General features: G+C 33.3%; 2 protein-coding genes and 1 pseudogene across 5 annotated transcripts; 1 reads left to right on the top strand and 2 right to left on the bottom strand.

Annotated features, from left to right (window-relative positions):
* Nucleotides 1–1,389: 1,389 nt before the first annotated feature.
* On the bottom strand, nucleotides 1,390–3,021 carry LOC146917117 (membrane protein PM19L-like). Its single transcript, XM_085717192.1, has 4 exons — nucleotides 2,792–3,021; nucleotides 2,404–2,623; nucleotides 1,762–1,807; nucleotides 1,390–1,676 (listed from the first exon to the last, which is right to left on the bottom strand). The coding sequence occupies exons 1-4, from the start codon at nucleotides 2,901–2,903 to the stop codon at nucleotides 1,581–1,583; spliced, it is 474 nt and encodes a 157-aa protein (XP_085573318.1). The 5' UTR covers nucleotides 2,904–3,021; the 3' UTR covers nucleotides 1,390–1,580.
* Nucleotides 3,022–4,956: 1,935 nt separating this feature from the next.
* LOC146917116 (complex 1 protein, LYR family protein) lies at nucleotides 4,957–16,944 on the bottom strand. 3 transcript variants are annotated; one of them, XM_085718909.1, is made up of 3 exons: nucleotides 16,815–16,944; nucleotides 5,901–6,149; nucleotides 4,957–5,508 (listed from the first exon to the last, which is right to left on the bottom strand). In XM_085718909.1, the coding sequence occupies exons 2-3, from the start codon at nucleotides 6,117–6,119 to the stop codon at nucleotides 5,395–5,397; spliced, it is 333 nt and encodes a 110-aa protein (XP_085575035.1). In that variant the 5' UTR covers nucleotides 6,120–6,149; nucleotides 16,815–16,944; the 3' UTR covers nucleotides 4,957–5,394. The 3 variants fall into 3 exon arrangements, with proteins under 3 accessions (XP_085575035.1, XP_085575033.1, XP_085575032.1); XM_085718907.1 differs by lacking the exon at nucleotides 16,815–16,944 and adding an exon at nucleotides 8,200–8,343; XM_085718906.1 differs by lacking the exon at nucleotides 16,815–16,944 and adding an exon at nucleotides 8,220–8,343.
* LOC146917115 (uncharacterized) lies at nucleotides 11,237–20,642 on the top strand (annotated as a pseudogene). Its single transcript, XR_015015469.1, has 3 exons — nucleotides 11,237–12,702; nucleotides 18,364–18,735; nucleotides 20,439–20,642. The product of XR_015015469.1 is annotated as an uncharacterized LOC146917115 (transcript).
* The last annotated feature ends 1 nt before the right edge of the window (nucleotide 20,643 follows it).

Below are 20,643 nucleotides of genomic sequence, written 5' to 3'. Positions count from 1 at the left end.
CTAATCGACTTTAGTTCATTAAGCCTAAAACAATTTTCCAATTAACAATTTCCAATCTCCAATTCTAAAACCCTAAACAATTCCCAATTCCCAATTATGAAACCCTAAAATCAGCCATTGGAGAAGGAAGCAGAGATTGGAGATCGATTGACTTACCTTGGATTAGAGTGGGTGAGAACTGTGAGAAAGTGACGACTGGATTTGAAGAAGAGTGATGGGTCAGAATTTCAAAAACGAGTGGTGGAAAGAAGAAGAGAGGTGAGAACTGCAAATGCTGAATGCGTTTCAGAGAGAGAAACGAGAGGGACTGGGTTTTGCTTGTGAAAAGAGAAATAGTGTGGTGAGAGAAGAGGCCAGCTGAGAGAGAGAGAGAGGATACGAGATGCATTATTGGCAGATTATTGTTTTGTTAAAGAATTAGTGACGGATTTAAATCTGCCGGTAATACAAATAGTCCTACATTAACATTATTGACGGAATTTATCTGCCAGTAATATTAAAATAATAGTAATTATTTTTCTGTGTGTAACTTTTTGAATTATTGAGGGGTTTATTCCGTCAGTAATGTTATTGAGGGTTTTTTCTGCATTAGTGAGGGTTTAGACCGTCAGTAATTACTGAGGGTCCAAATCCGTCAGTAACGCAATTTTGAATCTGTCACTAATTAGAGGAATTCTTGTAGTGATCTATCACATAGATCATGAATGAAAACTAGGGACTGCATTTCTAGTGATGACTTAAAAGGGATATTTAACTTTTCATCTATAAAAAGGATATTTAATTTATCGTGCATGACCTTTGTATTGAAAAAGTTTGGATTCTATTGTTGTATTGTATGAATTCAATTAAGGGTATGTTGATACTTGATAGAGCTTTGGAGAAAAAGAAAAGGGAGATAATTTTTATTTTTATTTTATCTTAAACAGTTATATAAAAGGTATATTGAGTTTTATAATAACATGCTACTATTTTTCTTTTGTTCTAAAAATCATTAAATTTGAAAGTATTTGTTTGAAAGTAAAAACGATTTACCCTACTTTTTTTTCTCCTCCAAATTTCTGCATCCCAAGTATACCCTAAAAGACATGTAAAAATGCAGCTAGGTATTGTTATCACCCTCTGCAGTTTATGATGTTTGCTATGACAATGCTCACAGCTTTATCTCCTAATTTGAAAGATGGATTATTCTTGAATAGTCACAAGACCAAATACAAAATATTTAGGCACACTCACAAAATATAAATTCCACATCTTATTCTTTTAATTATTTTAAAAGTAATGATAAAATTATTTATATTTTGCTTTTATGTGAGTGTGTTTAAACCTGTGCCCATAGTCTTGTGACTATGGAAGACTTGCTCTTGAAAGATAGAAGAAAAAGTAAAAATATGCATGCAATGTTCTTTATTGCTTTTGGAAACAACTTGCTCTCAAGTTATTACAAATCCAATCATTCAAATCACATAGAAATAAAAATAGATAAATCAAAGATATAATAAAAAAAGAGGGAAATAAAACAATACAAGCATACTTGCATTCCCTCATGCCAACCAAAATAAAAAGAAATGAAACCTCTAGTTTCAAATATATATATTATATGCAGCAGCACCATGAATTGCAACTATGTAGAGAAGCTGTGTAACTGAAAGGATAATTATGAAAGCCTCCATGGTTTTCTGCAAAAAGAGAAAATTTCAAGAGTTACATTAAAAAATGTAAAGTCACCAAGAAAATTATTAAATGATTCTTTTCTTGTCTTACCAGACGTGCATTTCTAATTTGAAGCTCAATCTCTTTCCAGGCAAAGCTGCAAAAGTTAAAATTCTTGTTAAATCAATATAATTATAATTCACAATTTCGTGCATGTTTTAATTGAAAACAAATTTGGTAAAATCACCGAGATTTTGACAAAAGTTACACTTTGAAGTATGAACAAAATCACACCACTACCATGATTTTGCCAAATTCATCGCCAATCCAAACTTAAACTAGGTAAGATAAAAGAAGAGCATATCATTTTATTTTATTTTATTGTTAGAATGTAATAGTGTAGTAGATTTGAAGTTTGAACAAGTTTTATTCCCTTTAATATGCTCATTTAATTTTTTTAGTTTTATTAAAGTTTTTGTATATAGCAATTTGATAAAAATATGTCTATCAATCATCTATAAGAATGGATAAAATCAATAAACTATTTTACATTTTGCAGAGACTAAAAACAAATTTAATTCTTTTTATTACTTGTGTAGAAAACATGGTAAGACTGCGTACAATACACTAAAATAATGAGACCCCTTCCCGGACCGTGCGTATGCCGGAGCTTTAGTGCACCGGGTTGCCATTTTTTACTATTATTTGGAGGTATGGTTGTATGAAGAATATAGATCAAAGAGAGAAATTTACCCCATGGCAAGCAGTGTAAGAGTCCAAGCCAAGGTAGCAATTGAAGCAGCAGATGGCAAGCTCTCTGCAGTCCATGAACAGATATGTTTGACTCCTGAAATTGTCGATGCAGCACCAACTACTCCAGCTAACAAAGAAATCGTAACAAAGAATCCAGTTGAAGCATTTCCCATTGGGAAGAAAATGGGTGAAAAATGAGCTGGAAGATTTAATTCCGGACCTGCATAATTTCATAACAAAATAAGTATGCTGAAGTTTTAATTCCGGTCCGGTAAACCTAACTCACACGTTACTACGCAAATAGCTGCGAAAAATTCAACAGTCTCCATTGTTTTTCTGACATTCTAAAATATTTGGCAAATGTGAAAGATAGGAAATGTTTTCTTACCTATGATAAAACCATGATCTATTGCTCTATTCATAGCCCATGCACCAATGCCTAGAACAATGACATACATGCAAAAGTTGAGCACCAAGAGAAGTGTTGCTATGGACTTCATTTGTTCCTAACCGAACTATGTATTTTGTGTTATAAGGAAAATGCTAGGGGGTGTAATAAGTAGTGAATGAAAATCTATAATGCAATGAATAGGAAATGCATGTTTTTATGTAGTGAGAGAGTGTTTCTTATATGAGAAAATGGAATGTACAAAAACCGGGTTCTTTTCTTGACAAGGTTACTTGTTAGATTAAAATATTTGTTTAGGGTTGTAAAGATGATTTTTTGTACTTCACATACAAGGCAAGGGAAAATATTCTTTGATTCTTAGTTGTCTCATATTTGCAAGGATTGTTTAACTACAATACCTTCTCAATAGGCAAACTTCCAAGGGAGTTTTCAATAGTTTGTTCTCCAAGAAAAGTGATATTCTTAACCATTTGAGTTCAAAATATTCTGGCACCAATGCTTTTTCAGAGAGATTACACAGTTTTGATTATTTTGAATCTTTGATCAAACAATTGATAATAAAGTCATAATTTGATGTATAAGCTTATACTAAAATTTAGAATTTTGGCATCCCCTAATATTCTCGTGAACTTCTTTGATGCATTGAAAAGCCCCACCTTGATCTTTAATATTCCAACCTTCAAGTATTTCTTGGAAAATGACATTCCATTCTTTTTCATTTAAACATATTATTTCATGATTCCTTTTTCAAAAATAAAAAAATGAAAAGTTGTTTCTTGATTCATAATATTTATGTTTACCAATATTCTCTAGTTTGTTCATATTATCGAATGAAATATTTTTTATTTTATTTTTAATAAAACTATCGCATGGAATATCAACTACAATGGAATGAAACTGAATCAAATCCAAACATCAGTCCTTAACACTTTAAGTTAAGCTTTATCAAGTTTATAGAAACTACTTTGTATATCAATACACTAGTACGAATATCAAATTAACTTGAAACCCAAATCTAATGAATATTTTCAATTCAACATTTGTACAACGTGAACATGTGTAGTTTTTTTAAAAATAAAATAAAATTGAGAAGATGGAAACTTGTAATAATTAAATTGACACTAATAACCATATTACAACCGTCCTAAATGATGCTAAGATGAACAAACTTAGATTGCAGCAGACTTATAGAGAATATTGGTAAAATGGTAACAATATATGATTTCAGTGAGAAAAAAATTGAAGACTAAGAAAAGAACAATCGCATATTAAATTTTACATTTACTTACTTCCCATGCGAACAACACATGTTCACATCTTAACATCAATAATATGAACAAACTACACATGGTTGTAGTTTACCAATATTCTCTGCCGTCCTTAGATTGCAGCAGAATTGAAACTTAGATTTACAAATTATTGACCACTTTTGGACCTTTTGATTTATACACCCCCAAATTTTGACCACATACTCAGATTGCAAGCAATATACCATTTTGGTCTGGAGTAAGAACCCGATATGATTTCAGAGCCTGATAAATACGCCTAGTAAAGTACTAGTAACACTCTTATTTAGTGAAATTCATATAGATCCCAGTATGAACGAGATTCATTCCTAATTGGTGGGACCTACATATATGTTAACCAATAAGATTATAATAGAGTGAGTATTGAAAACGAATTGTTAAGAGTGAGTGTTAATAGTACTCGTCAATATACCTAACAACAACAGCCTATGTCAATCAAAGCTAAAAATTTAACTAGCCTCTACTCAAACAGAAAAGGAGTACATGTTATATACAAGTCTAGACCAAAAACGAAAGAAAACCAAAGGAAAGAAAATAAAGAACAAAATTAACTGAGAAAAGAAAAATGATTTAAGACAAATGTAGAATGGAACACACGTCACAATTGGACCACTAAATGGTATAATATGAAGATAAATGTATATAAGCAATGTAGCATGCAGTCCAATTGGTTCAGAATTTGGACATAGACTCTAAACTTTGACCGCTAAAGTTCAATCCGCAAACACTCCAATCGGGTCTGTGTTAAAACTATAACAATATCTATAATAATGCATATAAACATTTGTTAAATGGAGTTTGCCAAAATTCTCATATAATCCCAAAAGGCAAAAAACATGAAGCAAGAACTTAACTTCCATTGCAAACATCTGTAAAAGAAGCTTATATATTATTCTTGAACAACACACTATGCCCTTATGAACATGATTCGACATTTAGAGCATGGAATTAGTTGCTTTTAAGAGACATGGAAATACATTAACCTGAAACAAAGTCCTACAACACAATGGCAATAGTTCTTACTGGAGAAAAAGATAAAACATTAACTAATGCATAAATAGTATAAATTATTTCATCCGCTGTGATGCTTCCTCCTCTTTTTAGTTGAAGTTTTCAATCTTGATAAATAGCTACCAAACCATTTTCATTCAGTAACGAACTTCCAATCAAAACAAAATCAACTGGTTTCGTGATTAGCAATAAAGCACGAAAGCCCTTTCTTTGTGGAAGTACAAAGGCAAGTTCCATACATTCAAAAATTAACACAGCTAATCATTATGATTGATAAACCTCAGGAAGCTGAAGACCAACACTTGCAGCAGATTTTCCAAGTGTTCTTTTCACTTCATTTGATCTATCAATTGCAATGTTATATGAGAAAAGCAGATCCTGCAAGATTGTTGACAATGATTCATGGTCAGAAAATCAGCCAAATAAAATGTGGCTTTTTCCTAGTAATGATTTACACTAGACATAAAATGAGTCAAAACAAAAATGATATGATTGATATCCATTATAATACTACATCTGCAGAGGATTGGCTTGAATCCAACTTGGCTATGCTGAATTTCTCATCACTAGCATAACAGTCGCATCACATCCTCTTCTACACCTCTTACTTTTATTTTGCAATATATATATAGAAAACAGCTAAAGCTGCTGATATCTTGTCAAGTTTTAAACTGAATGAATTTGTGCCATTTGACCAATCAGAACAATGTACAGACTTAACAATACAAGTGATTGTTTGAAGGGAAAATACAATAAAAACAAGGCAATACCTTGTGATGGTGCACACCATTAAGCATATAAGTATAATCACGAGCAAGCTTTATTTTCTGTTGGACAGCCACACCATCAGACAGATTCCGATTCTTGTGGAACTCCGAGGTTACAAATTCTAAAAAATGTTTCTTGTTCTCTTCTTTCCCAATATGTTTCTTGACCGCCTTGAGAAGATGGCGATAGATGTTAACTGTTTGGAAGGCTTCAGTTCTCATTCTTATCTATCAATATCCAAAACCTACTTCCTGCAAGGGATGACATATTTGGAATAGAACAAAATTTAGGAACCTTGTTACCAGAGAAAAAGAAAAACTAAGAACCTAAAAAATGGGACAAGGGTGTTCTCTCTCACCAAGATGAAAGAGATACAATTTGTCTCTATGACAGAAAGAAATACAGTTAGAGAGATCAAAGAAGGATTGTAAGGAAAAAAAGAAAGTAAGGCTTCCTCCCAAGAATGAGTGAAGAAATAAAGAAAAGATAAAGACAGTTTCACATAGTAAGGTTCATCCATTCCTCTGTATATTGGATTCGAAAACTAATAATATCAGTTAAGTTAAGTGAATTAGTTTATAATCAATCACTTCAATTATATTTGGGGTAATCAGGTGGGTTTTACTGTCACTGATTGAGTGCCCATTCAATCAGCTCATTACATAAGAGTTGTACTCATCAATTGTTGTGATAATTAAGAACAAAAAAATCCTCCATCAACGGGAAGGTCAGAACTCCACGTATAGATATCTGGTTTCTATCACCTCTATTTTAAGTTTCATGATTCTCTTCTATGATATTTAATTGAAAACCAGAGCACCACTCCTTCTATCTTCTACTTTTTTCTTATGATTAATCAACCAAACTGCCGGATCTCCACTACATTGATCTTCATACAAATCCTAGGTTGGTGTTTGTTTCACCTTGAATGGGAAGAATTATCATTCACGGGTAGGCTAGAGTAATGAAACTAGCTCTGCTATCCAAGCACATGTTAACGTTTATTGATGGGAGCATCAAGAAGCCTGCGGCTACTGATCAACATTCAATCTCAGAGTACACTGTTCATTCAATTCTATGGACTGATCAAACCTTTAAGGTCAGGAAAGGTCTCTAAAATTGTTCTTTGCAAGAGATGTTAAGAGTCCTACATTGGATGAGATATGACCTGAATACGTGTTTATAAGTGGGGGTTGTCCTCACCATACAAGCCGGTTTTGTAATGGTTGAGTTTGGCCCAACCCAAATTCTAAGATGGAGTGAAATCCCATTCAAGATTTATTGAGCCATATGCAAGTTACCGTTACCGGGCCACCCGGTCACGTTTTAGATGTCTAGTCCTGGGCATGAGGAGGGTGTGTTAAGAGTCCGACATTAGTAGGGATTGAGTTAGGTCCAACCCAAATTCTAAGAAGAGACATGTTTCGAGTCTCAGAATTACAAGAGTACATCTATCTATTGATTTAACCAATGAAATCTCTCAGTATCTAAGTAATTCACTCATCAGGATTCATAATATTCCATCATCAAACTATCTAGGAAGAATATTTCATCATCATACAATGTTCACCTCTTTTGGCACTCAAACCTTCCCGAAAATTTCCAAAAAAATAGAGGCAGATTCCTAACACATTCAACATCAAGTCCATGCTTATACTTTGAATCATTTGCTCACCAAAATAGTGAAGAAAATTGCAAACAGAAACGGTTCACACAGTTACATAAACTCCAACAATAAGCATGCAACATAAGCATCTCATTTGAGGGCTAAGAACTAATCCAATCAGTACCAAATTTCATACACCATTCCCACAACATTTTATTAATCATGTAGACTGCCCATAGATTGAATGGCTATATCAGCTTATTTGAGTTAATCTACTCGCATAAACACTCGTTAGACTGTTTGAGAGAACTTATGAATACAACTTATGACACCTTCATAAGTTGTTTTCAGCTTATTTTTACTAGCTCTTGTTAGACTGTTTGAGATAACTTATGAATACAACCTTCATAAGTTGTTTTCGGCTTATTTTTACAAGTTCTCTAAGATAACTTATGAAAATAACTTATACAAAAACAATTTTATTTTATCTTTTGTTATAGAAATAACTTAAAGATAAGCCCATTTATCATGATGCACGCTTATGCTATAACATCTGATAGATCTATCTAGAACATGCAATTAACAAACCCACAACAAAATAAAAATAAAAAAAACTGTCAAGAACATTTTGTCAAACAGTTTGCGTGCAATATTCAAAACTAAAAAAAAAAAAAAAAAAAAGTAAGAACGGCCACCTCAAAGGAAAGATCCTTACTTCTTGTTCCTCACGATTTCACTGTCTCTGTTGCTGCTCCTATTTGTTTTCTGCCGCTATTAGGATTCTGTTTACTTCATTTCTCACACTTTATATCGATTCGTATTTATTTACTTTTGTATCAATCTTTATATAATAATGTTTAATGTCAATATTTAAAGACTATTTTAATTAACGTGTAGTTTATTTCAAAAAAATTATAAATTGAAAATATATATTTTTGTTTATTTCCTTTGATAAAGTCTCTTTGTAAATGTCTCCGTGAGATTAGATCAGATGACAGGAACGTTGCATGGTCAAATCCGAACCCCCGGACATCTCATTTATTCACTTTTATGAGTTGAATTTCTAGTCACTAAACTGCTAGACAAAAAAGGTCTCTTTGTAAACATTTGGAACCATTTTTATTGTCTTAACCCATGTTCTTAGAAAAATAAAATATCTGGACCAAAAAAAAAAAATATAATTCAAAGTTCAGTCGAATGTTAAATAAAAAAAATATAATTCAAAGTTTAGCCGAACGTTAAATAAATTTTGAATAAAGATTGTTTCAAATAAAATTTAAATTTAGATTCTTCCTAATAATTTATCATAATAGAAGTTTACTATTTATTTGGGTTCAATTAGATCAAGGAAATTAGTCCTTCCAAAAAAAAAGATCAAGGAAATTAAAGAAAAAGCATTTGATTTAGCATGAACATGAAGAAGGATGAATATGTATTGTTTTGGGTTTTATTTTTTTAATTTCATTTTTTTAATTTAGAAAATGGTTACGTGGCGTTTTAAATTTTTTTAGTTCAGTAATTACATATGTGGTTTGTCACATAGGTGTTGAATAAGTCAAATTGATGCAAAGAAAGAATATTGCAAAGGGTCTAATTCATAAGAGGTTTAATTTTTCATTTTTTTTAATATGAAGCCAAAATCACAACATTGAGAAAGTTAGGGGTAAAAGTACAATTAAGCCTAAATAAATTAATAAATAAAAACAATATATCAATATTTGCATTGAAAGTTGTACAATCAATAAATCAAAGTTAAAGCTAGAAAAGTTTAGTTGACATGACACTTGTCTCTTATCTTTAAAATTGAACTAAACCCAAAAATATTTAGAAGGGATGAAACACGAATAGATTGTCTCATGTGAATATCTACAATTTCTCTCATGTCAAATCTAAGTCATTAAACATCTTCTCTCTCTTGATTTAAATATTTATTAATATTTAATTTATCAAATGCATTTATTTTTCAATGGATCGGATTTCACTAGACCTCCAATCATCCGAGAGGATCCAGTCCTAGAATGAAACCTACCTTTTCTAACATAATAACCCATGTCTTAGGTTTAAATAGAGTTTTTGGATATGCATCAAAGTTAAAAGGCTAAAGTGCACTTTTCCCTCCTTAACTTTCAAAAACTTGCAATTTTGGCCCCCTAAGTATGAAAACTACAATTTTGGCCCCCTAAGTTTTAGCCCCATTGCAAATTAGGTCCTTTTTGCCAATTTTGACCGGTCAACGCCTACGTGGCACGCCACGTGTGTAATTATTTAATTAAAAAATTAAAAAAATCATATAATCATTTTTTAAATTAAATAAATGAAAAATGAAATTAAAAAATTAAAAAATAAGGAAAAATGCATTAAAAATTCATTTTTCTCTCTCTCTCCCGTACACTAACAACAGAAGAAGCTTTCTCTTCTTCTCCAAAACCACACAACCGTCCACCATTCCAGGCGATGTGCCGCCCAACTCCGGCCTCCGTTGGCTAAAAAAATATCACCATTGAACTCATCTCTTCTCCCTCTTCAAAACCCCTCAATTTATTTCATGATCGGAGAACTTTCGCCGGCGACTACCGTGCCGGTAATCGCCACAACCGCGACGGAAAACTTCTCAGTCACAGTAAGCAACTTTAGTTGCTGTGAATATTCATTTGTTTTCTTCCATTTTCATCCCTTAACTCTTTCCTTTTGGTTTGATACCGTTGGAATTGAGAAACACTCAAAGCATCAATACGGAGTCCTTTTGTTGCCGTGAATAAGAGGTGTAGGAGAGAAGATGAAGCAAAGTACAAAAAAAAATGGTTTTTTTTTAATTCTTTTTTGTTCACGAACAGATCTAAGGCAACTCCTTCTTCTTCTTTCTTCACGTTTTTTTTCATCAGGAACTCTCTTCACCTCCTTCTTCTTTCTTCACGTTTTTGTTCGCTCTTGCTTCTTCCCTTGGTCCAAAACGCGAATTGGCCTCTGATAATATGCTTTGAAGCTCGAAATCCGGTTGTGATTGATTGATTGGGTCTTTGTATGAATGAAGTTGTATTGTTGTTATTGTTGGATAACAGTTCTGGAAATGGTTTGTGTTGATTGACGAATCTTCACTTGTTGTGTTGAATTCGATCTGTTTTTGTGGTATGAGAGCCGAAGCCTTAAGTTGTTTGTTGCTCTTTGTGATTCGAAATGAAACAGCTAGGGTGTGTGTTGTTCTTAGCTCGAATCACTTGATCTATGATGTTTATGGACGAATTTGAATTTTTGTGTTGTTGTTGATGGATTTGAAAGAGAAATGGTGTTTGATGATTGTGGTTATGTGTTTGGAATGAACTAAGAAGAAGAAAAAAACGTGATGTTGTTGTTTTTTGATAAATATTTGAAGATGTTGATGAAGATGAATAAGAGAAGTAGGAGAGAAGATGAAGCAAAGTACAAAAAAAAAATTGGTTTTTTTTAATTCTTTTTTTCTGATTTTTTTTATTTTTTTTATTTCATTTTTCATTTATTTAATTAAAAAAATGATTATATGGTTTTTTTAAATTTTTTAATTAAATAATTACACACGTGGCATGCCACGTCAGCGTTGACTGGTCAAAATTGGCAAAAAGGACCAAATTTGCAATGGGGCTAAAACTTAAGGGGCCAAAATTGTAGTTTTCATACTTAGGGGGGCTAAAATTGCAATTTTTTGAAAGTTAAGGGGGGAAAAATGCACTTTAGCCAAGTTAAAACTCTAACCCTCATTTGAGTCCACAAACCAGTGAGATTAGTCTTAGCGATGTGCGTGAAGATGTATGGTTTACAACAAAGAAAAAAACTAAATGCTTCGTTTTTGAACACAAACAGCAGCTCAGGCGACTCTGAAGAATAGGCAGTACACCGCAAAATCGTTCGTTTGATTGGAATTGATTTTCGACATGACACAGAAATAATGTCATTTTCTAAATTGTTCAGATTAACAAGGTACAAAAATCTCTCTTTCAATTTGTGTTTTCCAATTCGTCGATTACATCTTCAGCCTCTTCCTCCCTTCATTGACAATGTTGATGATGCAATTTCCTCTTTCAATCGCATCCTTTGTATGAACAATCCTGTTCAACCCATCTTTGAATTTGGTAAGATCTTATCTTCTCTTGTTAAGTTGAACCATTTCCACACTGCTATTTCCTTTTCTAAACAAATGGAACTCAAACAAATTCAACCTAACATTTTTACTTTCAACATCTTGATTAATTGTTTCTGCCACTTGGGTCACCTCAATCATGCTTTTTCTGTATTGGCCAAGATTCTCAAGCTTGGTTTTCACCCTGATACTATAACCTTGAATACACTTATCAAAGGTCTCTGTCTTAATGGTAAGGTTAAGGAAGCCCTTCACTTTCATGACGATGTCATAGCAAAGGGGTTTCACTTGAATCAAGTTAGTTATGGGACCCTAATCAACGGATTATGTAAAACAGGACAAACAAAAGCTGCCCTGCAGGTTCTTAGAAAGATTGATGGGTTGTTGGTTAAGCCTGACGTGGCCATGTACAGGTATAATTATTGATAGTTTATGTAAGGATAAGCTTCTAATTGATGCTTTTGATTTATATTCTGAAATGGTTGCCATGAGAATATTTCCTGATGTGATTACTTACAGTAGTTTAATATATGGCTTTTGCATTGTGGGTCAAATGAAACAAGTAGTTGCTTTGTTAAATGAAATGTTGTTGAAAAACATCAGCCCGGATGTTCGTACTTTTAATATATTTGTTGATGGTTTATGTAAGGAGGGACATGTTAAAAAAGCTAGAAACGTGTTGGCTGTTATGATAAAACAAGGTGTGAAACCTAATGTTGTTACTTATAATTGTTTGATGGATGGGTGTTTCTTTGTTAAAGAAGTGAATAGGGCCAAATATGTATTCAACTCTATTATTCAAAAGGGACTCAAATCTGATCCTTGGAGCTACAGTATCATGATTAATGGACTATGTAAGAATAAAATGGTGGATGAGGCTGCGATTATCTTTCAAGAAATGCATTTAAAAAACATGGCTCCTAATATTGTAGCATACAATTCGCTTATTGATGGACTTTGCAAATCGGGAAGAATATCCGATGTTTGGGATCTTATAGATGAGATGCATAATAGAGGCCAATCTGCTGATGTGATTACTTACAATTCCTTAATGGATGCTTTATGCAAAAACCATCAGGTTGACAAGGCAATTGAATTCTTGACGAAGATCAAAGACCAGGGAATTGAACCAGATATGTTCACATACACAATACTTGTTGATGGACTGTGCAAAAATGGAAGACTTAAGGATGCACAAAATGTATATCAGGATCTTCTGATGAAGGGTTATAATTTAGATGTTAGGATGTATAATGTGGTGGTTAATAGGCTTTGTAATGAGGGTCTGTTAGGTGAAACATTGCCCTTAGTGTCAAAAATGGAAGACAACGGTTGCACCCTTGATGCTGTAACTTACGAAACTCTTATTCGTGCTTTGTTCAAAAACGACAAGAATGATAAGGCGGTGAAACTTCTTCGCGAAATGATTGCTAGAGGTCTACTGTAAGAGTGAATCAAGGTGAGATGCTTTCCAGTTACAAATTAAGTTACTTGAATTTTCATTACTACTGTCCTACTTTTATTTCATTTTTATTGCCACACATAAGAATGAAGATGGACTGCACTTTCAATTTAGTATTTTTTATTAATGTCAGATGTGAGTAGGTTCATATTGTTATTGCAACTACAATCTTCTGTTGTTTCTAGTCTCCACATATTGCTGCACAGTCTGTTAGGATCAGCCTTGTTTGCGTTTTGTAAATCTGTTCATATTCTGTTAGTCAGACTGCTACTCTTATATATAGCAAGCTATAAATAATTATACCAAAATAGAATAACGATAATACTGGTCAACTCTTAAGGAAGTTGGTCTGTAAACTTAAGGCCCAATTAAGTCTGTAGCAAGTTAGTTTTGGTAGTTGAATGTCTAAAGTAAGAAATGCTTACCAGGTCTGCTTCCAACTCCCAGACAGCGTACCGATAAGTCAATGGTGGTTTCCCACACTGTTTTCTCAAGAACGTGCAGGTCATACTGGCTTATGTAAGCTAAAGTTTTTTCGGACAACTGAAGGTAGGATATCATGAGCATTGTACATTTAGAAGGGTCGCTTTTCGTAATTGTTGAGATAATGCCAAACTCGTTTGATCATTATCGTTTTACTTTAGGTAAAATGTTAGATTCAATTTTCTTTCAGCTTCGTAACTTTGATTTTAGTTTGATCTTCAATTTTATTTTGATGCAGTTGGGTTGGGTGTACCATTATTTTCATATAGCAACCAAGGGGTTTAGTTTCATGGCATGTAAGTTTTTCTAATCATTTGTTCTAAATCCTAAAACACATACAAACACAGTAGTCTTGAACTTTGAGTTGTTGGAACAAAATGTGTTTAACAATGAACCTTAAAGAGTTTTGATGATAACAAGGTATTAAAAATTGTAAATTGGACTAGCTAATATTTGTTCAAGTGTACAGGACCATAATTATAAAGTTACATCATCATTGGTTCTGAATGAGCAAATAAAGAGCAAAAGAAAATGAAGCTTAGATGATTCTGAAGGCAAAGCGCTCCTGAAGTCAAGCTGCTCCTGAAGAAATAGCGCTCCTGAAGTAAAGCTGCTCCTGAAGAATAGTGCTTCTGAAGACAAGAGGTCCAGAAGCCACATCATCAGAAGCTGCGTCATCAGAAGCTGCAGAAGTCATATCATCAGAAGCTGCATCATCAGAAGCTGCCTCATCAGAAGCTATTTCACCAGAAGCTGAATCTCAACTGGATTTGCAAAAGATTCAAGAATTGAAGAATTATCAATGCAAAAGCTGTCCATTGGATTCGAAAACACAAACAAAGGATTAGTGGAATTTTGCAACGGTCATTTCAAAAAGTGTTTGAAGGCTTGTGCTTGCATTTTGGACGAAAGCGTTGACATTGTACTTTGTACGAATTGTACAACCACGTTCTCCACTACTCTGTTTTGTGTCCACGCTTCAAGACAAGAAAACAGCTCCAGAATACGGTCTCGCCTGCATATATGTTCCTTTGGATAAGGAATGGATTTCAAATTGGTTCTTCATAGGACAACAACCAAATCAGGCAAAAGATCATTGGTGAAAGATCAAGCTTCAACTAACGACTCTTTGGTGCGCTGGCAATTTCACAACGTCTCTTTCACACCTCTATATAAAGGAGTGAAGACCTAGAGATTTGGTAATGCAAGAACGCTAAACGAAAGACTCACAAGATTTTCACAAGTACCAAACCTCTGCTGAAATTGTTCTGCATTCACTTAGAATTTCTGTGTCTCAAAGTCATATCTTAGAAATTCTTAAGTCCATTGAGTCTGTATCTGATTTGTATTGTGAGCACCTCTGATTGTATATCAAGTGTTCAACCTTAAACAATTTTCTGTGTAATTTTGTTTAGTTAGGAAGTCTCTTGCAGTTGTGCTTGAGCAGGAAGTCTCTTGATTGTGTTCTTGAGCAAAGGAAGTCTCTTGCTTGTGTGCTTGAGCATTGGAAGTCTCTTGCTTGTGTGCTTGAGCATTTGTAATCAGATATTACTCATAGTGAAATCTCCTTGGAAGTGCAAGGGGGACTGGACTACTTCCGGATTGTGGAAGGAACCAGTATAATTGCTTTGTGTCGTTCTTCTTCTCTCTCTCTCTGTTTTATTCCGCTGCATTTAGATTCCGATTATCACTTCAGAAGCTGTCTCACCTAGCTTCTGATCAGTGTGTTCAGTTTTTAGGAGAAACGAAGAATTTTTTAAAAACACAATTCAACCCCCCTTCTTGTGTTTTTCTCACCTTCAACTTAGAGAGGGGTTAAATCTGTTATAATGTTCTAAAGGAAATTATTTTGAATAGTTTAGTATTTTCATATCCATCACAGAACCCTTAAACTTAATATTTGGACCTAACTTATAAGAATCAAGCCAAGCAATCATAATATTGCGCTCTTGAATGGGCTATCCGAATGTACTCTTGATTGAAGTCAATATAGTGTAATAGGAACCTTGCTTCTTTTAGGTACATGGTGAAATAGCCATTAGTTTAATGTACTCCTTGTAGATACTGTCCCAATCGACATTGAATGTTTACTACACACCTATTCCACTTTTTTATTGAATGTTTGATCATTCTTGTACTTTCTTACTGGATAGTCAGTGGTAGGAATTGGTTTACTGACTTTTGAGTGTGTATATTATTCACAGTTCATTTTGCGTTTCATTTAGTCTAATACTTTAATATCATGATCCGGTGCCTTTATTTTTATTTATTTTTCTTTGGTCCTTGCTGTTTGGGACGAGTCCTTGTATTTCCTTTAATCTTTACCATTATATATTGAAACATCGAGTGAATAAAATTATAATTTTAGGTTGACTTGTCTTCTATGCGACAACTTCAATTAATATATGTTTTACCTCCATTAAGCTAGAGCACCAATGGTTTCTCTTTTAGCATAGTCATAGCCTCACATAACCAATAAAAGAGTGTTCTTCCGTTGGTTTCTTTGACAGTGACATAACCAGCATAGTGCTGCAAATTATGCTATGTAGCTAATGGGTTGCTTTAACCTTCAGAATGATTCTTTGAGCTGTTTTTGATCAAAACTAGTAGTGTATATTGACATCCTACCTTCATGATCTTTCTTTCATTGCAGATTTTGCTATTCTGGTGTCTGGAGATTGCAACAATGTTGTTCACATGCTCTTGATTCCCAGTTCTTGTCAATTATCCTCCTCATTCTTTTGGATATTCATTTAATTTTGGTCATTATTGTCCTCTGAAATTGTGGTTCCCATCGTTTGTAGTGAGGTATGGGCTAATATAAATTTGAGCATCTGAATATGGAGAGGTTGGATTCTGAAATTCTATACAAAACGCTTAGTGCATGTTTAAATTAGTCTTTTTTTTTAATGGCTAGATTGGTTTATTTGAGTTAATCTACTGACATAAGCACTTGTTAGACTGTTTGAAAGAACTTATAAATACCATTTATGACAACTTCATAAGTTGTTTTCAACTTATTTTTATAAGCTCACTTATGAAAATAGCTTATAGAAAAACAATTTTATTTTATCTTTTGTTATAGAAATAGCTTATAGATAAGCCAGTTTATCATGAATGATACATGCCTATGCTATAACATCTGATAGATCTATCGAAAACCGTGAAGAACATTTTGTCAAACAGTTGGCGTGCAATATATAAAACAAACAAAATAAAAACAAGTAAGAACGGCCAACTCAAAAGAAAGATACTTCTTGTTTTCTTTTCTTCGCTTCAGGCTCTCTCCTTTTCTGCCGCGATTTGGATTCTGTCCACCAAAGAAAGGATATTTTTTACGTAGACTCGATTCAATTCTGACAATTTTGTTCAGGGATAGACAATAATCACAATGCTGTATCACTTTTTTTTTTGTAATTTTTTAATAATAGTAATAAATAAAGATTCAATCGTCCAAATCAGTCACACAAATTTGTTAAATGTGATTTTTTTTTTGGTAGATAGACGAAATGGCAAAGCCATTATAAACTCACACACAAGTGGAGGTACCGGGGTTCGAACCCCGTTCATGGCATCCGGCCTAACAATTTCGGCAATTTGACAGTTGAGCTAGGACTTCTGGATAAATGTGATTTATTAATCAACTATCAATCATTTTATGAGTAAATCATTAAATTGGTCTCTATCTTTGTGTCAAATTCTTAAATTTGTTCATGACTCTATTAATAACTCAAAATGATCTCTGTCTTTATCAAATGTTATTCAAAAGATATTGAACCATTAAAACTCAAAACACAAAACAACTAATAGGGTCAAGGGCCAATCTGAGAAACATTTGACAAAGATAGAGACCATTTTGAGTATTAATAGAGTTAGAGACCAATTTAAGAATTTTGTACAAAGACATGGAACAATTTGGTGATTTACTCATAATTTTATATTATTAAATTTTAATTTTTTAGTACAAAAAAATGTGGATCTCACTCAAGATTGAGGTTTAAGTGAAACCCCGGGTTTTATAAGACCCCCCAAAAGTTTCTCCTCAATGTGGTACCTAATAGGTATGAATGTTAAATGTTTGATATCTTCCGATTGGAGATGGTCTTATGCATTATTGGTCAAAATAATTTCTTATAATGTTTGTCCTTCAACGTAGCTATTTCGATCTATATAAGTATTTATTTATTTTAAAAAAATAAGTATTTGTTTATTGTCATACTAATCTCCGTATAAATTTATTTAACATTAATATTCAAAGACTATTTTAATGTCAAATATTATTTTGATCACCGAAATGCACAATCAATAATTATTTTAAATTTTGAAATATTGAGAAATTATTCGTTATTTCTCTCCATTTCAATCTAAATAAGTGATTTTCACATAGATATAGGTTTTTTCTTCGTGATTTCGTCATCTGAGTGTGGTGGTGTGTTGTTCGTCGTCTTATGCGACGTTGTTTGATTTTCCGTCTTGTTGCGGTGTTTATTTGATTCATATTGAAAGATCGATTATTTAATTAAAGATTTGGGAGTCAACGTTGTAGATCCGAAGGCATGGGTATTCCGGTAACTTTAATTTTATCATATATTTTTTTAGGCATTATGTCGTTATATGCTATTAATTTGGATGTTATGAGTTTGTTGAGGGAATCATCCTTTCCGTATTTTTTTTTCCTCTTTTCCTAAGAATATCCGATGTTTGGGATCTTATAGATGAGATGCATACTAGAGGCCAATCTGCTGATGTGATTACTTACAATTCCTTAATGGATGCTTTATGCAAAAACCATCAGGTTGACAGGCAATTGCATTATTGACGAAGATCAAAGACCAGGGAATTGAACCAGATATGTTCACATACACAATACTTGTTGATGGACTGTGCAAAAATGGAAGACTTAAGGATGCACAAAATGTATATCAGGATCTTCTGATGAAGGGTTATAATTTAGATGTTAGGATGTATAATGTGATGGTTAATAGGCTTTGTAATGAGGGTCTGTTAGGTGAAACATTGCCCTTAGTGTCAAAAATGGAAGACAACGGTTGCACCCCTGATGCTGTAACTTACGAAACTCTTATTCGTGCTTTGTTCAAAAACGACAAGAATGATAAGGCGGTGAAACTTCTTCGCGAAATGATTGCTAGAGGTCTACTGTAAGAGTGAATCAAGGTGAGATGCTTTCCAGTTACAAATTAAGTTACTTGAATTTTCATTACTACTGTCCTACTTTTATTTCATTTTTATTGCCACACATAAGAATGAAGATGGACTGCACTTTAGATTTAGTATTTTTTATTAATGTCAGATGTGAGTAGGTTCATATTGTTATTGCAACTACAATCTTCTGTTGTTTCTAGTCTCCACATATTGCTGCACAGTCTGTTAGGATCAGCCTTGTTAGCATTTTGTAAATCTGTTCATATTCTGTTAGTCAGACTGCTACTCTTATATATAGCAAGCTATAAATAATTATACCAAAATAGAATAACGATAATACTGGTCAACTCTTAAGGAAGTTGGTCTGTAAACTTAAGGCCCAATTAAGTCTGTAGCAAGTTAGTTTTGGTAGTTGAATGTCTAAAGTAAGAAATGCTTACCAGGTCTGCTTCCAACTCCCAGACAGCGTACCGATAAGTCAATGGTGGTTTCCCACACTGTTTTCTCAAGAACGTGCAGGTCATACTGGCTTATGTAAGCTAAAGTTTTTTCGGACAACTGAAGGTAGGATATCATGAGCATTGTACATTTAGAAGGGTCGCTTTTCGTAATTGTTGAGATAATGCCAAACTCGTTTGATCATTATCGTTTTACTTTAGGTAAAATGTTAGATTCAATTTTCTTTCAGCTTCGTAACTTTGATTTTAGTTTGATCTTCAATTTTATTTTGATGCAGTTGGGTTGGGTGTACCATTATTTTCATATAGCAACCAAGGTGTTTAGTTTCATGGCATGTAAGTTTTTCTAATCATTTGTTCTAAATCCTAAAACACATACAAACACAGTAGTCTTAAACTTTGAGTCACTTAGAGAGGGGTTAAATCTGTTATAATGTTCTAAAGGAAATTATTTTGAATAGTTTAGTATTTTCATATCCATCACAGAACCCTTAAACTTAATATTTGGACCTAACTTATAAGAATCAAGCCAAGCAATCATAATATTGCGCTCTTGAATGGGCTATCCGAATGTACTCTTGATTGAAGTCAATATAGTGTAATAGGAACCTTGCTTCTTTTAGGTACATGGTGAAATAGCCATTAGTTTAATGTACTCCTTGTAGATACTGTCCCAATCGACATTGAATGTTTACTACACACCTATTCCACTTTTTTATTGAATGTTTGATCATTCTTGTACTTTCTTACTGGATAGTCAGTGGTAGGAATTGGTTTACTGACTTTTGAGTGTGTATATTATTCACAGTTCATTTTGCGTTTCATTTAGTCTAATACTTTAATATCATGATCCGGTGCCTTTATTTTTATTTATTTTTCTTTGGTCCTTGCTGTTTGGGACGAGTCCTTGTATTTCCTTTAATCTTTACCATTATATATTGAAACATCGAGTGAATAAAATTATAATTTTAGGTTGATTTGTCTTCTATGCGACAACTTCAATTAATATATGTTTTACCTCCATTAAGCTAGAGCACCAATGGTTTCTCTTTTAGCATAGTCATAGCCTCACATAACCAATAAAAGAGTGTTCTTCCGTTGGTTTCTTTGACAGTGACATAACCAGCATAGTGCTGCAAATTATGCTATGTAGCTAATGGGTTGCTTTAACCTTCAGAAAGATTCTTTGAGCTGTTTTTGATCAAAACTAGTAGTGTATATTGACATCCTACCTTCATGATCTTTCTTTCATTGCAGATTTTGCTATTCTGGTGTCTGGAGATTGCAACAATGTTGTTCACATGCTCTTGATTCCCAGTTCTTGTCAATTATCCTCCTCATTCTTTTGGATATTCATTTAATTTTGGTCATTATTGTCCTCTGAAATTGTGGTTCCCATCGTTTGTAGTGAGGTATGGGCTAATATAAATTTGAGCAGCTGAATATGGAGAGGTTGGATTCT

Source organism: Medicago sativa, chromosome 6 (assembly GCF_051527215.1).
Source record: "Medicago sativa cultivar Bolivia chromosome 6, Bolivia_mono, whole genome shotgun sequence".
In the NCBI taxonomy this organism is placed as follows: Eukaryota; Viridiplantae; Streptophyta; class Magnoliopsida; order Fabales; family Fabaceae; genus Medicago; species Medicago sativa.
This window is presented reverse-complemented; position numbering and strand designations above follow the sequence as displayed.

Excerpts from the sequence above, each read along its gene's own strand:
- LOC146917117 (XM_085717192.1), bottom strand. The coding sequence starts at position 2,903 with ATGAAGTCCATAGCAACACTTCTCTTGGTGCTCAACTTTTGCATGTAT. Across the intron at positions 2,624-2,791 it reads AGATCATGGTTTTATCATAG|GTCCGGAATTAAATCTTCCA; the intron begins GTAAGAAAACAT and ends GAAATTATGCAG. Across the intron at positions 1,677-1,761 it reads AAATTAGAAATGCACGTCTG|AAAACCATGGAGGCTTTCAT; the intron begins GTAAGACAAGAA and ends CTCTTTTTGCAG.
- LOC146917116 (XM_085718909.1), bottom strand. The coding sequence starts at position 6,119 with ATGAGAACTGAAGCCTTCCAAACAGTTAACATCTATCGCCATCTTCTC. Across the intron at positions 5,509-5,900 it reads ATGGTGTGCACCATCACAAG|GATCTGCTTTTCTCATATAA; the intron begins GTATTGCCTTGT and ends ACAATCTTGCAG.